Raw genomic sequence first — 21,525 nt, 5'->3', positions numbered from 1 at the left:
AATGTATAGTGAAGAATTCTTAACTCTTCTCAAGTTAAAATACCCTTAGACTTAAGACTACCCTCCCTTTGATTCCAAAAGAAGACCTTCAGCAAGTGCAAAATATCAGCAAGTAAAAATGCCACGTGTGTTGAGCTGGGCAATTATCTCAAGGTGTTTGTCAAATGGCTGTCAAATTGGACACCACCCAAATTCCTTCTGAACATTTCCTATGCCTCATTTGGTCACTATGATTTACCAAAAAAGGAAAAATGTCAGGACGGACTTTGCAGCAAAGCAGACAAAGCTAAATGACATAAATCGTGCAACTCATCCTGGCTACTTTCTAGTCATCACGGTTGCAGTAAGGAGAAACACCACTTTGAAAGTCCACTGTATAAGGCTCTGAATGTGTAAAAATGAGTGTATGAATGTTTGTGCAGACACATCTGGAGCCAGAAAGAATGATTTTCAAAGAAAACCAGACAAAAGTCAAACAAACAGTCTCTGAATAGAAGGTAAGATGCTCTTTTTAATAACGTGGACACTCACAACAGTAAATGAAGAATCAACTATTCCTCAGTTTATTTAAAATTACAATGTAAAATTTTAATGATATGATGTTGGTAACCCCTTATCAGAGGAAGTGAGGTTTTTGGTTTGCTAATTTTCTCATTGTTTCCTTATACAAGATTTCTTATGACATTTTGTTCAATTTATACACACACAGACCATTCATGTACATCTTCATGTTAGTCAATCACATTTACCATCTTAAAGTTCTTGATATCTGCAAATTTATCACAGGAGAAATTAACAAGTAGATGTTTGGGACCCGTCTCAAAAGGGATGAGTTTAAACTTTGTACTGGATTTCTCACTGGCTTTCAGTGGTGGTATGCTAAAAATAGGAAACAAAGGGAAAAATATAAACTGTAAACAGGCTTATGCATCATGCTTGAGTTTCTTCACTAACCATCTCCCATCGTAAGTAAGAATCCCTACCATTTCAGTGTAGGATGGCCACGCAAAGACCATATAGGACTTGGCTATCTGATATGTATTTAAATACTCAAACCCATGCATCAAGGTCTCTCACAAATACATTATGCAGTGACCCAGATAAGCACACAAAGGGGGACATACTAGTATCACATGACATAAAACTTCATGCAGAAGAGGGTGTGAAACATCACTGAATTATTAAAAAAGAATAATCTGAGATCATGAAGAATGTTACTAGAAACTCCTGAATTAGAATAGATTATAGCACCAAGAAAACCTCAGTGTTTACACAGCAGGACATTATGAATGGCAGTTAAAATGTTTTAAGCCAGTATATTTTGTAATTCTTGGAAACTCATGTTTATGGTTTTCCCAAACAGCCTCACCCTGTCATACTTTCTTGTCTTGCCTGAGGATAAAGTTGTATGTGATAGAAAACATGAGGTTGCTAAATTCCCTCAGGAGAGCTTATAATTTATGGGATAGACCATTCCTAGTTGCTCAAGTGCAAATGGCAATGTTAAGTTGCTATGTATGTTTGCTTGCTTGTGTTTGTCTGTGTGTGTATTCAGTTAAAGAGCACACAACTGTATCCCAGGTATTTTTTAGAAATAACTGCATTTGCTAGCATATGTCAAAATTTGTGTGCAATTTTGTATATGTACAAAGCAGGGAACAGTCTGAAAATTTAACTTTCTGTTTCAGTTGTGAAATACTGAAGGAAAAAGAGCAAGACAGGATACAAAAATCATCAAAGCATAAGAATAGGAACCTGGGATCTTTAGTAAAAGGAACCTATTTTATTCCAGTCTTCTCATTCACCATCTCAACACCATCTAATAGTTTCTTGGCTCTGTTTATTAAACACCTAACTTAATTATTTTGTAGAGTTCTGAAAGCAAAGCTTGAAAATCAGTGTGCCTGTAGTTCTTGTTTTGAAAAACTTTTTTTTTTTTTCATTAAAAAACCCAAACCAGACCAAACTTTTATTGTAATACTCACCATTTTTCCTATTCTCCTCCTGCCTGGCTTATGGATTTCAGCTGTGTTCAAGTTGCAGGCCTTAGTAAAGTAAATTCAATCATCTAAGGAGTAGCTGCTGGTCATGGTTTAGTCTGTTCTTTAAAAGCTGTCCTCCTTAGCTGTTGATTTATTTTGTCTGGAATAGCTGTGCATGAAGCATACTTGGGGTTGTACTTTTCAGAGGTACCACCCTTTGAGATCACAACTTGTGTCTAAACAATCTGTGTTCATTTTTGTTCACAAAGCTGGGACACTGATGCATCTGCTTTTTACCTGTATGTCTGTCTGTTTTATGTAAATGCAAATTGTTTAGAAGGCTGAACACCCAGATTGGCACCTCTAGTCCATTTAATACAGTGGAAAAAAAAAAGATCCTGGTTCATATATGCTATAATATGGGTATAGTATGGACAGAAATAGTCGTGTATCCTGTTGCTGGCCCTCTGATCAGAACAAGAAGGTTCAACATGTCTGGCCTGTAGCAGCATAGATAGCCTCAGCAAAATGTACTGCATGGGTAAGCATGTATTTTTTGCTGGAACTGTGGGGTCCAAGTTCTGTCCAATTATGACAGCAATTATTTGACCTCCCAAACTATGGAGCCAAGGACTAGCTTAGATGAAGAGCTGGTTCAAAGCTGTGTGCTTCATTACAAGATGTTACATTGACTGGCCTCCCAAGTTACAGCAAGAAGAAAATGCTGTCTCATCACACTGTTCAGTTCCAAGTTATCCATGCCTATGTTCTTACTCATGTATCTTTAATAGCAGGAAGGAGGCATTTCTTGTACTTACGCTATCTCAAGGACTCCTCTGAGCAGGTCATTGCCTTCTACCTGCAGCACACAGTCCATCACTTCCATATCAATAGGATTGGTAAATATCACTTCCACATCCACTTCTTTATTCACTTTTGCTTCACCAAGTACCTGTGCAAAGAAAATGCTTGAAAGGCCAGGTTCTCAGTATTCCTTTCTATCCGAGCCTTCCCAGTCATCAGAAGCAGAGATATTATGAGATGCTGTGGTGGACCATGGCAGAATGTGAGCAAAACATCTCTTTTGGGGAAGAAAGTGCTTGTAAGAGCTCATTTTCCCCTTTCTCTGCCACTGCAGTTAGAGCAAAGGGACAGAAATTTACCTGTATGTCGATGGCAGGATTGTCCAGGGTGATGTCTCTTTGCACTAGCACTTGAATCCCACCTTCTACATGACATAAAGCTGTTACCTGGATCGTGTTGTCTGTAGTTAACTGCTGTTGATACTCAGTATATGATATCTTAATGGGAAATTGTTTCTCTGGAAGAAAAAAAAAAGGAATTGATACACACTTTTATAAGCCCACAGAGTTTCATACCTAATATTAGTATTTTCCTTCTATGCTGTGTCTGGGACTACAGTGGCCTTCAGCCATCACTGCCAAACTCAATTCATGCAAATCTATCAGTTTGCTATAGAGAGAAAGAGTGATTTCTTCAATGTTATCCCTCCTCCATTCCCTACTACCATATTGCCTGGCTTGTTTTCCTCCCAATTGCACTGGAAGATAAGACAGCTGGAGTTCAAGGAGTTTACCAGTGCCACTCCATTTATTATGGGACATGCTCTGATAGTCCTCATCAGTCCTATTTGCTCATGATATACTGAGATGAGCTGAATGACATCTTTACATTTCTTTTATCTTTCCTAGCCCTATCTGCTTTTTATTATCATGTGTTTTTACAGTAGTTTCCATGCTGTAATTCAAATCAAAGAATACTGGATGGGAAGGGATCTCCTCTGTCTCTGAATCTAGGCAATTCCACAGTTTTGGCCATTCGTACAATAAACTTCAAGTTCAGAAGAACTGTAGAGTAGCTATGCTGCATGCAAACACTGCAAGCCACAAACTACTTTCCAGCAGTATACAGCAGATGAAGAATACAAGAAAAGATGACAAGTCACCAATGCAAAGTCCCACAAAAGTAAGCAAGAAAATGCGGGCAATGTGAATTTCCTAGATTCCTCCAGTAGTGAGACATTTGTTAACTACAAATCCTAGCAAACAGAGCATACCTCCAGAAGAAGGCAAAAATCTCTTTAAGTGGCCCCCACCATCAGATCTGGGGAAGAACCTCCCTGCTGACTGTAAATTCAGCCCCTGGTTTAACACAGCCTGTGTGAGCACAAGACCACAAGGTGCCTGCATGACTGTAATGCCGTTAGGCACATGAACTCTGCCTTCACCAAGAGCCCAATTCCTAATTATTTAGAGGAAGCTGATAGATCCCAACTCCAAAAGTCAAATTACATAGTAAAGAAATGAAATATTATTTCTGCTTCTCACTAGTGACTTGAAGCCTAAGATGAAAACAATATAGTGTCAGTTGTGAATCAATGATCTTTCCATTCACTTTAGAAATGCTGATACATCTATTATCCCAAGCTCCTAATGGTAACTTGATTTCATCTTTCCAACAATACTCATATTTAGGTAGAGAATTTCTTCCATAAGGTTATCAAATTCCATCTGAAAAAAAAAAAATTTTAAAAAAATCTGAGGTCCTTTACTCAACAGTTCTTCAATACAAACTTTCTTTTCTGTGGAGCTTAGTGGCCTATTTCAGCTATTTTGATTCCTCACACTTTAATTCCATTCTAATGTGCTAATGGATGAGGTTTCTTGTTTCTGCTGTTAGCCATGTCCTGTTACCTTTCAGTAAGGCCCCTCGTAATTGACCAGAACACATTTAGTTCATTTCTATGCTTTTATGTTGTCCTTATCTTTTTATGCAAATTTTGTTAAATTAAACTTTATGTTTACTCAGCATCTTCTTTTCACTCCTGAGATACGTTTTCCAAAATGTGAATAGTACTGACGGAAATGATGGTGTGAAACATGCCTTTTTAATATGTTTATAAGTGCAATGTAATTTTTTTCAGCCTTTTCTGCATATAAATTTAAGATTGCAGTTTGTTAGAGCTTTTTCCCCCAAGTTGACCAGCTTCCAATGCCCATTTACTGATAAAACAATTATACAATTACGATTAAAAGTTATTTGAAAAATCACCTTCCTTAGGAGACAGAGTGACAGGTATGGAGTCCTTCCAGATCTCGTGAACTGGTCTTCTAGTGTACACAGTGCTCCACGCAGTCATATTTACATGAACAGTCTTAGCATCAGACTGTAAGTTTGCAAGAACCAGAATTAGATTGAGATCTTTGCCAACTTCTAAAGGGCCAGCCACCTTGAACTTCCCTGAGATGTCAGGCTTTTGATCGATTTCTTGTGGCGTTGGTGCTGTGGGATCAAATTTATCCTCAAGTCCCAGCTTCTTACGGGCTTTTTTAAAAATATCTCTTTCCTTTTTAGAGCCTGTCAGAGAGAACCATGAAAATTATCCTCAACAGTTAACGTGCATCTCTTCTTTTACCTGACTGCTAGAGACAAGCCAGCAGAACATAGTGTCTGTACTTACAGAAAAACGGAGCCTGTTTTCCACAGCCACACCTAATTTTCTGGATCTGCAATCAGTAATGTTGCTGCCCCTCTAATAGCATTTTTTTGTAACACAGAATCTTAAGTCCAAAGTTCCTCACTCTTCCCATTTCTATCCCTTTTATGGTTGTAATATTTAGAAATGTAAATTCTTATTTGCTAATACAGAAATGGCCCCTAATACAAGGGAAGGCTGATGGCAGTGTGTGGTGGGTTGACTCCGGCTAGCAGCCGAACGTCCACCCAGCCTCTCACTCACTCCCCATTCCCACAGGATGGGGAGAAAAGAGAAGGAATGCGAGAAGGCTCGTGGATCAAGATGATGACAGTTGAACAGGAAAAGCAAAAACTGTGCATGAGGAGAGCAAAAAGAGGAATACATGCACTACTCCACATCGGCAGGCAGTGTCCAGCCACTTCCTGGAAAGCAGGGCCTCAACTCACGTAACAGTTGCTTGGGAATACAAATGCCGTAACCACAAATGCCCCCTCCGTTTCCTCCGCCTTTCACTGAGATTTTACTGCTGAGCACTAAGTCATATGGCGTGGCATACACCTCTGGTCAGTTGGGTTCAGCTGTCCTGGCTGAGTCCCCTCGCAGCCACTGCCCACCCACAGCCTACTCACTGTGGTGAGGACAGAGCGGGGAGGAAGAGAGAAAGCCTCCACACTCTGCACGTACTGTTCAGCAATAGCCAAAACGTTGGTGTGTTATCAATGCTTTAAGCGGGTCAGCTATGAAGAAAGTTAACACCATCCCAGCCAGAGCCAGTACACAATGGAAGCTAGTTATTTGGGCTCTGCTTTATCATGCTTTTCACCCTTCTGATATATATTTCCAACAGCAGTGTTCATTCTTTGCACTTGCAAATTCAGTTCATGATTGTAATTTTTTTTCTGCACAATCAAACACAAAGGTCTGACAAGTTTACATGTTGTTTGACCCTTTCACAGAGTTGCTTTTCCTGGGCCTAAGTGCTGATTTAGCTTAGGTTTCTGTAATAGGCCTTTCATCCTGCTGTCAAATAACTGGGCTGTAAACTTAATTCTCACAAAGCAGAGGCAGTCAGTACACATTAGTAATAGGCAAGCGGAACAGTGAATGCTTTACTCAGAGATATTTGAACTTGCCTTATTTAGGGCCCATGAAACAGCTCCATATCAGAAAGGGCAAGGCAGTATTTTTTACTCTTTACCTACTCTTCCCCTTTCTGTTAAAACTGAATAAACTGAGTATAAATTTGGCTTCTACCTTATAGTTGCCCAAAATTGCCCACTAAGAGACTCCTAGCCTAAAGTTTATATATGTTTGGGAATGAAGCAGATATGTAACCAGGAGAAACAGTGGTTTTGTTTACCTTCTTCATATTTATAATCATTGGTAACATCTACACGATCATCTCTACCAACTGCCTTTGTGCTGATGAATTGGCCAATTACAGTAGACTTAGAGAACATTAATGTTTTCTTTCCAGTTGCAGGGTCATAATTCCAGTACATACAGTCTGCATTCACTTCTGCAAATACAAATGGGCAGTCATAGTCCAGATCTACATCTCCTTCTTTGATGGCATTCCGTGAGGCAGGACCACATTGATAAATTCCTATGGCATCAAGAAAAAATAATTTAGACCTAATCAACTCTTTAACAGTAAGCAGATTACTAGACAGATACTTATCAATGACTCCTGACTTGCCCAGTGCTGTTGTCCCATTCTATCCCTTTCATCCACATAGACCCTCACACCAGGCCAGTCATCAATGTATCTTGTGTTTACTCTGAAGGTACACTTGATGTATTTTATATTATCTCTTGATTTTCAATAGCTCTGGATACCTAGATTGGAAATATAGGAATTGCTGCAAAAGACTGCTCCTAGAAGTCTAGTTTGTTTCTTAGCATCCACAGATTATCTGAGGCTTTTCTAATGCAATAGATAAAGTATTCTCTTCTGCCACTCTCTTTCTGAGCAGGATAAGAAATTACTTTTATGGTGGTTTTACTTTTTTTCCTCTCTCTGAAAGTGACTGACTTCATGATTTTTCAACATGATTCCTGAAATAAAATCTGTGTACCTCCACTTTCCTCTTGGGGAGTTGCATCCAGAACTTGCCATCCACTGTATGAGGGGCCTAAGTCACTGCGGGAAAACCAGCTTTCATTCCAGACATGGAAATTCCTAGGTGCAAGAATGAACAAAGTAAACTACTAGTATGTGTTTCTAAATTCCTGTTCACATCCATTAATCAGCCATCTTAGTTAAATGTGTTAAATGCCTTAATTTGCATAGGTTCTTATCTGAGACTAACCACTTCCACTCTGATCCTGACTATATTAACTAGATAGGAGCTGAAAATTGCATTGTGGAACAGACATAAATGTTCAAGGGCGGAAAGCAAATTTGTAAAATTATATAAAATGCCTTGAGCCTGTTTTTCTCCAAAAGTTCTGAGCCTGTGCACTTCCTTAGTTTTAGCTGTTTTCCTTATAGCACAATGCTACAGTTACACTTATCACTTATATTTAGAAGGGGTCCAGAACAAGCAGGGGAGTAAACAAGGCAAAAAGTGAGGGACTGCACCTGTTCTTTGCTGAATGCAAGCTTGTTTGAATTGTATTTGATGCTGAATAGTGGCAGTAATTAAATTATTTTCACTGCAAATGATGTCACTGACAAAAAACCCCAGGGAAGCTGGTCCTGTTGAACTTCTAAAGTTTAACATGAACTGTTTTTGAAGAATAGCTCCAAACTAAGTCAAGTCCCACTGTTTGATATTTCCAGTGTAATATCACAAATTTGCAGTCATCTGTGGCATCGTAACTGTAACTTTGCCTGCCCTGGCTTCAGTTAGCTGTTGCAAGTCATGTCACAGTTCTCTGTTTAACTGAGAAAGAGTGAAAACACCAAGTTTTGTAGTATTATTTTGTAGTATTTTTTTATTGATCCTCTGTGTGTGTAATTGTTTTTAAGGCAATTTTTAAGAAGGTAACAAAGCATTTGTCATTAGAATCTATACTCTACACCTGAAGACTCTATAGGCATTGATAGGTCCTACTGTTAAATATCATAGAGCCTTACCATATACTGTCAGCTGCCCTGTCCAAATGATTTCCAGACGCATCATAAAACTCATCCACACGCAGATTTCCATCTGCATCGTGGGCAGAGCTGAAGTTTGTAATTGTACGAGTGGGAATCCCCAGACATCTAAGCACTAAAGAGCAAATAGAAAACCATAGTAAGAAAGCAGTATTTCTGGAATATGAAGTTTCATGTAACATACTAATGTCTTGAAAGACTTTCTTGTAGGAAGTATTATTAGTCCTTCTTTTAACAGAATCTGTGCAGTGTTCATTATGTGCATGACATAAAACATACCTGTAGTCAATACTGCTGCAAAAACCCAACATTGTCCATATCTAACAGGTTTGAATCCCGATTTCTTCCAGTTTTGCAGGATTTCACCACTTCCAGTCCAGCTGCTTGGACTTTTCCCACCGTCATAATTTCCACTCCAGTTTCCTAGCAGCACCCCTTGGTCATCATTGGCGTTGACCTGTAAAAATATTCACTAAATTTATGATAGAATCATAGAATCATAGAATGATTTAGGTTGGAAAAGACCTTCAAGATCATTGAGTCCAACCGTTAACCATGCCCACTAAACCATGAGATAAATTAAGAGTTTACAACAGATGTAGTAGCAGTAGGGGAAAAAAGCCTTGAATGACATTTTAGTGGACAGAAGACACTGCTTCATGCAGCTGGTCTTCAGGAAGAAGCCTTATCCTTTCAGGGAAATGAAATATGTGTCCTCTCAAGAAATGGAGAGCATTTAATCACTATTTCTCCCACCCAAGTACAGTAGCACCAGGCAAGAAGGCAAACACCAGTTTTCAGTGAACCTTCCTGATGTTAGGTGGCAACTTTACCATTGTATCATTGAATGGCATCATCAAAGCATATCATGCAGCTAAGCTTTCAGAATGTGCCTGGTTCATGATGTAGTGAGCCCTCAGCAAATTTATGTTAAATTAGGGGAAGTGGCTGACACAACAAATGGGGCACAGTCACCTGGGAAATCTTGGGTACGGTGTCAATAGAAACTCATGAAGTTCAGGAAGAAAAGGTGTAGATTTCAGAACCTGGGGTAGAATAACCCCATGCATTGGTACAGGCTGGGAAGCAGCTGGCTGAGTGGCAGCCCATCTGAAAGGGGTCTGGGAGTTACAGCAAATGCTAGATTGAATTTGAGCCAACAGTGCTCTCTTGTCGTAAACTGAAAGCCCACGCTAGGCTACATTGGGAAAAGTGTGACCAGGAGATTGAGGGAAGCTGTTAACCCACTTTAATTATCCCTCCTGAGGCTGTGCCAGGAGTCCTGTCTCCAGTTTCGGGTCCCTCAGTTCAAGGGGATGTTGAGACACCGAAGAGGGCCCAGGAGGGAGGGCTACCAAGATGGTCAGGGGCCCTGGAACACACAATCTTCAAGGAGAAGTTGAGAGCATTGGGCTAGTTCAATCTGGTTAAGAAGGGGATAAGGGGAATGTAATAGTAGCTTACAACTACTCGAATGGAACAGACTAAGTTGTCAGAGTCCAACTTTTCTCTGTTCTGGCAGGTTATATAACAAGAGGCAACAGCAGAAAGTTGTAGCTTGGGAAAACTGTATTTGACATAAGAGAAAAGTTCCTCACTAAGAGGGTAGTGCAGCTCTGGACCTGTCACCCAGAGAGGCCATGAAACCTGCATCCTTGGAGATTTTCCAGGCAGCCTGACAAATCCATGGCTGAGCTGATCTAGTACCACTGCAGTTCCACTTCAAATGGGAGGTTTGGACTAAAGACCTCCAAGGGACTGGTCCTTCAACATACCACCCCGTGTCTTATACTTTCGGTTTGACTACTGGGTATCAAAGTGATAAGTATCAGAAATACCACAGATGAGATAAATCTAGCAGGCTCAGATCAGACAACCACCTAGGTGTTTCTCTGGCCCACGTTTCTGGTGCATACAAACAGTGGCCTAAAATTTTCTGAGAAGTGTCTTCATACTTACTTTCACTAACTACTTTAAAAGAACAGTTAGTAGTTTGGACTTTTTGAACATGTTGCTTACCATTGCACTGAGAACGCGGCCCAGATATTTGGGGTCATTCCGGTGAGATACGTCTGTGGCAGGATCCTGACGATAGTTTAAGCTTCGATCCAGCATGGAAAGGCAAATATTGAGAATATCTTCTTGAAACTATATTATAGAAATAAGTTAGTGTTTTGGAAACACAGATTACTCTACTAAAAATTGGGATAAGTAAAGCCATATAAGTGTTTAATTTTTTTAAAATCACTAAATGAAGTGATTTTATATTACCATATGAAAATGCAGCCTCAACAACCTGTGAAGATTAGAACTCAAAGAGCTTTTAAAAACTTGGAATCTGTGGACTTAAGGCCGGGACTTTGCCTCTCAGCATTGCTACAGTACTTTACGACCCAGCACACACTAAGGTTTCTGCTGGCTGCACCTCCGAGTCCTAGGTCATATCACTGACTAGTCAATTACAAATCCTCATATTAATCAGTATAACAGGGCTTGGCATGAGTTCTGATTTCAATACCAGACTCCGGCTCTTCAGAGGCATATGTGATGAACTGGAAAAAGCAAACAAGCCCTGGTCACCCAGTTCATGTGAAAACCAGAGCACCCAACACTGTCTGACATTTCAGTGCTGCATTTACCTGGCCAAAGTTCCATCCAAAGCTGTTGATACGATTTTTATTGCCCGCAAAAATGATGCCAAACTCTTCTAGCACATATTCATCACACTCAGCCTTGTTAGGCATGAACACATCATCACCTGAAAAGCCAAAACAGAGGTATGTACAACCACAGCAGGCAAAATAAAACAAAACCTCAGGAGCCTTGGTCTCCGTCAATAAGAATGCTTGCAGATATCCACCCTTTGCTGTTCTCGCTGTTATAAACAGATCGTGAAACTCAGGATTTCCTGTAATTAGAGATAGGGGTTGGGGGTGTCTGAGTGAAGACAGAGGTATGACACTGTCAAATCTGGGACAAGATGGCAGCTGGTAGATATGACTCTTTTCATGGTTCTACAAAAGACCAGACATGCTCTTCTAAACTTGTGCAGAAGTAGGGAAGCTCTGGCAAAAGCAGAACTTAATCTTTTAGGGCAGGGAGTTCTGCAGTAACTGCATGATACAGAACTGATTTTATCTACCAGAAGGTCCTAAGAAACTGTTAAACTCTTTTCTTTTCTCACAGATATATTATGTCATGAATGTTCAGCCCCCATATTAAATGGAGAAGCTGCAAATAGTAATGAAGTTACAAGAAACTTAGTTCTTTCAAGGGAAATTTGACATGTTCATACCTGAAGACCAAGGGTTAAAGAGCAAAACAAAAGTGCCAAGACTTGCTGGAGAGGAGCTTTCACTTGAAGTACTTCGAACACTCAGCTTGTAACGTCCAATGACAGCATTAGGTGGGCTGGAAATGGAGATGCTCACAGAGTTGGAACTGGTAGACTGTAGAACTGCACTCCAGCTCTCCTTGCTCACTGTGCTGGAGATACCAAATGTGGCCTGGGTCTTAGCCAGCTTTGAAGGTTTTGGACCTTTTAAGGAAAATAAAAAAACCATTTTTTTCCTCAGCTTGCTGAAATAGAGGTTTAGTCGTCAACAAACTCAGCAGGGATGTAACCCTCCCCTCAGATGAATTTGTGCCATATGTTGGAAGCTGAAGGAAGCTATCACTGCTAGCTGAGATGGGAGTAATACAACAAACACCTCAAACACTTCCATGGCTATGTGACCCAGCGTGTTGGCTCCGAGGTATTATCTTGCTGCCCTATAGTGCATATCAGGCCAAAAGAATGTCACAAGGCAGCATTAGTCTTTCTGTGAAAGAAGTTGGGAGCCATACCTGTTTCTGTGATGAATGTTAAGTTTTGCTCAGGCTGTTCTGTTCCATGGAAGGTGACAATGAAGGCCTGTCCTCTCCTCACAATCAACTCTTTGCTAGAAAATTTACTTGTGTGGTGATCTCTTGCATTTTCTTTCAGGTGCCAGTTGGTACTTGGCTGCGTTGCAGCTATGAAAAAGTGAGAAGTGCAAGAAAACTTGAGGGTACATCCAAGGAGGAAGGAGCACAGATGCACTTCATAAGGAGGAAGAAGCACAGACACACTCTCAAGAATTGCGTGTTGCTTTCTACAGGTAACTAGTACCCATGTGAGGTTTCCACCAAAAATAGAAATCATTTATTTGTGAGCTTTTTTTGAGAGAGAGAGAGACTCCACCTTGCATAGACTGTTAGAGATTATCTGCATAAATAAATATAGAAGGAGTAATATACCCGGTACTACAGAAAAATCAGAAAGGCATTTAGGAGGAGAGAACCCTGAGAGGACTGAATACTTGTGAGTTACTTGGATAAAGAATCTGGCTGAACTCAGGTAATTCTTTCAAGGTGTCATCCATTCCAAGACATGGCATTATACTAACAGAAGCACAGCCTTGCTGCCTCTGGGTAAGAAATAAAGAAACCTGACTGAGCTGAGAAACACTTCTGCATTTTAAACCATGACATGTGATCTCTAGCCCCATTTATGTGTCCTATACCTCTGATACAACTGACAGCTGTTATCTGTTGGAAGCACCTAACAAGAATACGTTGATGCACACTGGGCTGTCATTTGGCAGTGGGAGAGATGGCAGAATTGGAGAGAGAACACTACTAAAATAATGCATGTGAAATAACGTGTTGCAGAAAGCTCTTGCATGTGAACTATGGCTTCAATCAGAGGCCAAAGAATAGGCATCTGAGATTGGTTTGGCTCTCACATCATCAGAGCCTATGGAGCATCCTCTAGTAGAAGATAGCTCAATGGTTTAAATGAAGTGCAGAAGTACAGAAGAAAGAAGAGATTTTTGTTTTTCCTAAGGCCACTGTGTGCTTTTTAAAAATATTTTTATTATTCTCCATCCCCCCCCGCAAGTGGGAGAATAGGAAAGAGTAAGAGTGTAGTCCTTAGTAGTGGAACACAGCTGCCCTGTGCCATTACTGAGTAAAAAATCATTATCCCATGTTCAACCAGATTTATTAGTGTAAAGATTTTTTTGCAGCATGATCTTAAGTTAATCAAGTTTAGGCAAGCCTTGAAATAACTCCATTAGTAGTCTTAGCAATGTAGTCACAGTTCAAATGGGGGGAACATCTTTTTTTACAGTATCGAGCCGAGCAGCACATACTTTGATTTTTCAGGAACATACCTACTTTAAAAAAAACCCATCTTCAGAAACTTAGCAATGTAGCACATCTATTGTAGAACAAGCTGAGGGGTAGGGGATATTTGTCTTTAGAAAGACAGGAGTTATCTGGCAAGGTTGGAAAAGCAACATGGGACCCTTTATAATAATTATTAAACTGGTCAATTTGCATATGTATAAATATCAGCATGTAAGCAAAAAAAAACCCCAAACCCCAGTGCAGCAAACAAACCACAAAAAAAAAAAAAAAAAAAAAAAAAAAAAAAAAAAATCCCCTAAATTTTGGTATTCTCTCTGCCTTAACTCCAGGTTTCAACCTTCTCTGCTCATTGTAGCCTCCCTCAGCCTTTGCAATGATACCTTCTTCAAGTTCTGCTTTGCTTCTTTCTCTTATGTCAGATTTATCAGTCTCTCATTTGCCCTTGTCTGACAATTTCAAATAGCTGCAGACTTTCCCTTCCTTCCTGTTTGCAAAATACAACATTTTTACATCAGATAATATACCTTTTTGCCCAAATCTCATTCTGATAAGCTTGCTTGTCCTATGCGCACAATAAGTGAAAAAATGCAATTCCTGTGAAAATTCTTCGCCTAACTCTTGATGGAAGAATTTCCTCTTCCTTTATTTTCTTGGATCAAAACTCCTTAGAGAAGTAGTGATCTTTCAGTGTCTATTACAGAACTGAATATGAGGTATGGATGTAAGAAAATAACACAGAGCGCCACTGAAGGGGCTTCCCCCCCGTGCTCACCTTGGCCCATATCTGATCAATACGTCCTGTATAAGCAGATTCTGGAGCTTTTCTCTGAATGGCCTTCTCTACTTCTGTTGGCTCAAGGAATGGCTGGTGCCTTTCACTTCTTTAAAAGTCTAAGTGTAAAGTTGCCTGTTTGCAATATTTCCTGTGAGGGTGGAGCTTGAATAGCCTTCTTTGCTCCCCAGCTTAACCGGCTGGCCACTTGTTAAGAGTTTCTTAATGTATTTAAATTTCTAAGAATTTCAGCATTTAGTTGCTTTTCTTTCTGTTATAGTGATAAAATTATAGGAATAGCAGAACTCCTTCTCACACCACATTGTTTTTAATTTGGAATACTTTATGAGCAATATTTACAGTGACTTTTTCTTTAAATTAATTCAGTGAATGCATTGTTTTCCTGGAGCTGCTTTTTTAGTTTCCACTGCATTGTAGCAATTGCAAAACAATGAGCAAGCTATTGCCTCTGCCCCAGATTTAATCAGGCCAAATTTAAAGAACTGATTTTTCATTTATCACATAATTACTGTTTAACAACATTAAATAGACAATCACTCCATGTCATATTTGCCTGACACACTACAGAGAGGATAGGCAAGTACATTGTGACTTGTGATAAAATAGCTATCATTGTTTTCAACCGGTACACTACTATTATTTTGATAGGGTATCTGTGAACATGCAACTGGCAATGCCGATTTGTGCACAAAAATCTTTCGCTTAATTTCAAGGAGAGTGATTTTTGCTTATGCTTTGCAGGTGGCTCCACTTTCTGTTAAGAAAGAGAGACTAATTCTGATACTTTTATGAAATGACCTGTAAAATTTGATGTACTCAATGCAGTCTTAAGGATGCCTCTGAGTGATACCCATTAAGCTGGACTAGCCACAGCTATACACCTTCTCAAATGCAGAGTTTTAATTGGCTGGGCTTAGTATTCAGAAGCCCAAGTTGTTCTGTTTTCAGGTTTGGATCACAGTTTGGAAATTCTAGAATCAGAACTGGCCCAACCCATTTCATATACAGACATTTTTTTTTCATATTTCCTATTAAAAAGTGTTACTAGAAGGAACAGTGTTTAACTGTGTATAATTCAGACTGCTGCTTTGAATCTCTGTTCATTAATAATATTCAACCATAAGAGGGACCATAGTTCTATCACACACAAAGCTTAATTGTGATTTTAAAATGATAAGACTTTAATTCTTAAATTTAAAATTTCTTAGAAATGTATTTTAAAATGCTAAATCCAAACTTTAGAGGTTTCGGATGTTAAGCTACGCTCTCCTACCCATACTTTTAAATTGTCTTACATGACACACTAACAATTTTCAGAATAAATTTGCTTTAATATTTCAGCCTATCCTTAGATACGTAGCAAACCATTTCTCTTTGATAGAAAGATTAGTTACTGTTGAAAGGAAAAAAAAAAAAGTCATTGATTATTCACCAAATAGCTGCTGATACTTATTTGGTCATATGTTTCACCTTTTTTTGTGTGACAGCAATAGTGTGCTGAATATCATTGTCCTATAGGTCAATGGCATAATTGGTTTTGGTATTTGATGGTATGATAGTATAGTTATAAACAGCATGTTCCAAAAAGCAGATACAGTCCATTTATTCTGGAAGACAGTATGGCAAGAAGAACAAGTTGCGTCTATTGCATCAGCTTCTGGTGTTTATTCCCAGCTCTGGCTAAATTGCCTTGCAGGCCTCTTGTGTGCTTTGTTTGTAAAACGGATGAATGATACATACTGGACCTTTGGATTAAACGTTACGGGTGAAGGTTGAGAATGAGGGTTGAATTAATGAGAAATATTAACACTAGTCAGAATACTAGTCAAGCAGAATGCATCTGACCCAGACAGCTTCCTGTAAGCTAAGTAGTATTTGCAGAGCTTGTATGGTGGCTGTAAATGTAAGGATTGCACAGGTAGGTGCTTGAAACTCTGGTGGATAGCAAGAGAAGATTCTTTTGGATCTCAGAAAATGAAAGCTCTAAGCCATCTTAGTATTTTGATCATGTACCCAGCATAAGCTATATCAGAATCATCTTTTGCAAACTGGTTCAGTCATATAACTCATGACATCCTTTTCCAGTGATACCCAGATTTCTTCCCTCACTCCAGTAACTGTGTTAAAGAAATTAATATATAGGATGAAGAGTTCAGCATTGAACAATGAAGGACATCTTTTGTAACAGACTAATTCCCCTCAGTATTATTTTCTCTCCTTCTTTGCATTGTTGTTCTCTTCCCCACCAACTCTGCATGAATCCACAATGACACTTGAATTCTATTAAATGTCACCTAGTATTAATTGTGCCTTTGTTTCAGGATGGGAAATCAGTCCCCAGAATAGCCTATCTGCTCCTTTATTCTTTCTGAGCGCAGGTCTTCCTTACCTACCCCTAAAGCACCATGCTGCAACCATATGGCCATGACTCACCGGGGACCACCTCGGTACCTTGAGAAGTTTGGGCTATTCTGTCTCCCCTTGCATTCCCTTGTTGGATAATTAAGCAAGGAATTTCATCAGCAAAACCCACTCCTGCTATCCTAGATACAGAAAGTCAAATGTTTTTCTACAGCTATACTGTATTTGTGAACCACACTAGGGAGAGTCCTGGGCCCCTAAAACAGTGTTATGGACTGACTTGCATCAGCACTCTTCAGGACTAGAACCCCCTGATGTAGATTGGTCAAGTCCATATGGAAAAACATTTGGCTGAGATCTCTTCTGGGGCCTACATGTTGTCCCAAGACATATTTTTTATTTTCCGTCATCTTCCATTCACAGTGCCCCAGATAGCAGGGGCATTTTGAATGGAAGCCTGCAGTCCACTGCAGCCTGAAGCCTTCCTTAAGTTCCTAATTGTTTCTGAAGTTCTCCCAACAGCCAGACTTTAAAGGCAGCCAGACTTGGCAGTGTCAGCTCCCATATTGTCTGTGTAAAGTAGGCTACCCTGTTAGCTGGGCTCAGATCTTCTCTTGGGATCCTGGCTCGTTCCAGATGAGATAGCTCATTCCAGAAGGGAGTCTGACAGTGACACAGTAGTGACATGTACTACTATGTGAACTTCAAAAACTACCGTGGGACCAGTACACAGGCATAAGCCAAACTGACAGCGCAGAGACTGGGATGAGCCTATGCTAGGATCCCCAGACAGCTTGCACATAGTCACACACAACCTGTTATTTACAGCCTATTATATTTAAATGTATTTTCCTACCTCTCCCACTTATGCACACATCTCTTCCATTGGAATGGAGTAAAGACATTATTTGGGAGTTTTAACTTCTAGCTACCGCTGCACACTCATCAGCAAAGAATACCTCTTTGCAAGCTCCCATCACTACATCCCTCTGCTCATTTTGTCTAAGAATCCAACACTTTGTCCCATTCTGTGGGCAAGTGTTCTTAATTCTAATACACAAACAAGATGCTTGCACATGTGACTTACGCCTTAGTTGTAATGATAGTGAAGCTTAAAAGTGACAGACAAAAGCTGAGACAATTATTTTGAGTGTGAGACTGTGAAAGAAATTGCTGAATCCTTAGTAGCAGTAGTGTGCTGCAGACTACCAAAACCCTTAAAAAATAAAAATCATGCTATCAGATTTATAGGATCTTTTTAGGCGCTTTTCCCTTTTCTTTACATACCACCTTCTGGCTTCTGTTAGAGTAGATCCATTAGAGATTGGGCCATGCGTGCATAAAAACTTTTGGGGAAAAAAGTGTGTGTATTTGCAGATGTGTCTGTCAGGGGGGCAGGAGGAGAGGCGGGGAGAGAGAGAGAGGTAGTGAAAACAGTTATGTGCACACACACCTACACACAGATCCTCACAGTTTTTTACATTAAAATTGTGCATGGCACTGTGAGGAGCATCCCCGGGCACTTTTGACATCTCCAACTGAACTTGAGCTTGGATATTTCTTGGGCCCTGGGTATTTCACAAGCAAGTGCTGACCATGATCAGCAAATACCAGTTTGTTTGTTAAATGCTGCTATTGCTTCTTCCATTTTGTGCAGTGAGAAAATTGTGGTTTAGAAGGATAGAATGGTGTATGACAGTTTTTAAAGAGGAAGTTTTTAGGGATCACCTTGCTAAAATGTCTTGGCTAGATTATTGCCAAATCATTGCTTAAGAGGAAGTGTTACAATGCAGAAACAATTGGTTTGTGGTTTTTCCCCCATTGCTGTAGATGAAGGTTTTTACTGTCCACTTCACTGTATAGTTCTTTTGTTAGAAAGAAGGATTTTTCTACTCAGTCCAATCTTTCAGCTTGACCTATCAAATTGTGTTTTGCCATTTATTTAAGCTCTGCTCAGTGGAGGAGATTTATGAGGGAATCAATAGCCTAATGCCCATCATATGCACCTGATTCCCTCCCAGCCTATGTTCTGCTCTTAAACAGGTAAACATTTAGATGGTATTACACTTAGCAGATGCATTGAGACAGTCATTAACTAAGCACCATCAGGCCAGGCAAACAGCAGATGCTGTTGAGGGATGCTAGCACAAGTAGATGAGGTCAATAACATGAATTATTTCAAATAATATTGTATGGAGGAACACTTGTGTCTTAAGAGTTCATGCAATCAGTTCTCCTAAAACTGTGAGAATGGGGTAACCATGCCTCTTTTAACCTCCATGAGGGGAAAACAATGCCTGTCATTTCTTCACTCAAGCCTCTGCTCTGTGGATGGTGGTTTTTTATTAATTTCCTGAGCTTTTCAAGCCTACGTCACATAAAACCAGGACAGCATGAGCTCTATGCCTAGAAGAGGTAAAGTGGCGTCATCTGCACTCAGGCCTTACTATACATTTTTACAGAGGTCCCAGCAAGTCAGGCCTAAGCGAGAACATGGCCAACCTTGCTAAAGTGTATTGATTTAATATCTTTCCTCCTAAGACCTCACTGCTGGACATCTGCTTGCTTTGTCTGTATTTTGAAGTGCCTTTGCCTTTCACACCAATTTTAACAGATAGTTAAAATGGTATTGCAGTTTGCTGACTCTGAATCTACAGGAAGGAATCTAGCCTGTACTCTATTCTTGGCACAAATATTCCCATTAACACACGATTCATTCTTACCTGAACTACTCTCTGATTCATTAAGTTTCATGCTAAAAGATGGTTTGCAGATTGCCATAACTTCTGCTCTATTTGCAGTTTTATAATATTTAAGTCCAGCATAATGGATGGATTATCTTCTTTTCCTTGTTTGTGTCTTTTGGAAAATTCAGGAAAGAAAAATGGTGAAACAACCTATTCATAATCTCAAAATGTAGTGTACTCCAACAATTCAGAACCCTTTACAAAACATAACCCCACAGAGAAAGCTAACATATGATACATTATTCAGTTGCCCATTCCTTATGCACAAAGAGACTTTTTTCTTTTTTTTTTCTTTTTTTTTTTTTTTTTTTTTTACTTACCAGCCATGCTTCCTTGCTCCTCTGTGCCTTGGACTTTGTATTTCTGTGAGCAACTGTAGGCCTATATGATAAGACTTCAAGCTCTGGTTGTGTGGCAGCATTTATAGAGAAAACTTTAGGCCTCTCCTTATGTTCAAACCAATTATAAATCACATTAGGTGGGTGAGGCAGGTAAGTCATACCAGTGGGCATGTAAACTTCCTAGTGACCATATATTAGCTCATGGGTTTTAACACATTGCACTTATGCAATTCAGGCTATTTATCCAGAGGGTTGACTGAGATGCTTAGAAAAGTACAGCATTTAATTGCATACCTGGAATCCAGAATTTCACATACAACGATGCATCACTCGGGAAGGGATATTTTTTGAGTCAGTATGAATTAGTATCTTTTCCCAGTATGATCCACAGATGAGTATTCATGCAATAAAAGTATATATTCATAATAAAATTCATAGGGTTCCCTCCCTATGAGTGTACTCATAAGTCTGGGAAAAAAACCCCAAAATTTTCATTTACCTCATCAGTCATTTTGGGGGGATCACCACAGTAATGCCTTTGTGTCAACCCCTCCTTAGAGTCTCTGTGAATTATACTAATGGTATTAATGCTGTAAATATAATGTAAGCTACTATTAACTTGATAAACCACTGAATGCTGAATGGCTCTGAGGAGTGCATGTCAAGTGGTAACTCTCCCTGCACAAAGAGAAACTTCATCCTCATAAAATAAAATGCTTATTTTGTAGCAGGTACAAATTACAACTATAATTTATGCTTCTATGGTGGTTACTCATCTAGTTTCTGACTATAAAGACACAACAATAAATGTTAAAATACTTTGATCTGCACATATAGGACATTTTATAGATACAAAGAAAATGAATCTGTTAGCATGGCCTCACAGTATTTCTTTTTTTCAGGCTAATTCTTCATTTTACGTACCAGCCCTCTAGCAATTTGATCATGGATCTCTCTCTCTCATTCCTTATAGAGGAACTTCCATTTCCTTACACTTACACAGATTTGAATAAGGTATTTTGTCTCATTTTATTATTACTTCATCTCACTTACCTACAATGAGGAGAAGAGACTGAAGCAATCTCAGGAATGTTAGTGCTTACCTTGAAGAACTTGAAGGGCGGAAATTTCATAAGATCAGAAATGGGCAAGCACAGTATCTATGTATAAAATGGGGCAAGAGGCATGAGAAAGAGCTGAGAAATTATAGTTGACATCAAGTAGTTTGATGTCAATTCCTGGAAAATACTGAAATAGATAAACTTGTTAGCATCTAGAAGATGATTAACAGCTAGCATGGAGCTGCCAAGAAGTCAAGCCCATCTAATTTTTTTTCCTTGACAGACCAATACACCAGAGGACAAGTAAGGAGCGGCAGCTATCATACATACTGACTTTGATTTGCAACAAGATACCACAAGGTATTTTCATAACTGCACTTTGGAAACAATGATTACACAAGATTTCTATTAGTTAACTGCATAACTTGTAAAAAAACAAATGCTGCATTGTTTCAATGGATCACTG

The 21,525-nt window shown here is 39.4% G+C and overlaps 1 protein-coding gene and 1 long non-coding RNA gene across 6 annotated transcripts in view; one reads left to right on the top strand and one right to left on the bottom strand.

Moving 5' to 3' along the window:
- LOC115339318 overlaps nucleotides 1–21,525 on the top strand; it is an 82,547-nt gene that overhangs the window by 54,201 nt on the left and 6,821 nt on the right. For all 4 annotated transcript variants that reach the window (XR_003922682.1, XR_003922679.1, XR_003922681.2 and 1 more), the window contains one exon: nucleotides 12,570–12,723. This is a non-coding gene — a long non-coding RNA (uncharacterized LOC115339318). The remainder of the gene's footprint in view (nucleotides 1–12,569; nucleotides 12,724–21,525) is intronic.
- LOC115339316 (protein-glutamine gamma-glutamyltransferase E-like) lies at nucleotides 492–20,069 on the bottom strand. 2 transcript variants are annotated; one of them, XM_030009069.2, is made up of 13 exons: nucleotides 19,978–20,069; nucleotides 12,431–12,598; nucleotides 11,880–12,122; nucleotides 11,224–11,342; nucleotides 10,604–10,732; nucleotides 8,864–9,041; nucleotides 8,564–8,699; nucleotides 7,560–7,663; nucleotides 6,842–7,087; nucleotides 5,055–5,360; nucleotides 3,146–3,303; nucleotides 2,801–2,934; nucleotides 492–879 (listed from the first exon to the last, which is right to left on the bottom strand). In XM_030009069.2, exons 1-13 carry the CDS (start codon nucleotides 19,982–19,984, stop codon nucleotides 732–734), a joined length of 2,076 nt encoding a protein of 691 aa, XP_029864929.1. In that variant the 5' UTR covers nucleotides 19,985–20,069; the 3' UTR covers nucleotides 492–731. The 2 variants fall into 2 exon arrangements, with proteins under 2 accessions (XP_029864929.1, XP_029864928.1); XM_030009068.2 differs by lacking the exon at nucleotides 19,978–20,069 and adding an exon at nucleotides 14,529–14,643.

This window comes from Aquila chrysaetos, chromosome 3 (genome assembly GCF_900496995.4).
Source record: "Aquila chrysaetos chrysaetos chromosome 3, bAquChr1.4, whole genome shotgun sequence".
In the NCBI taxonomy this organism is placed as follows: domain Eukaryota; kingdom Metazoa; phylum Chordata; class Aves; order Accipitriformes; family Accipitridae; genus Aquila; species Aquila chrysaetos.
This window is presented reverse-complemented; position numbering and strand designations above follow the sequence as displayed.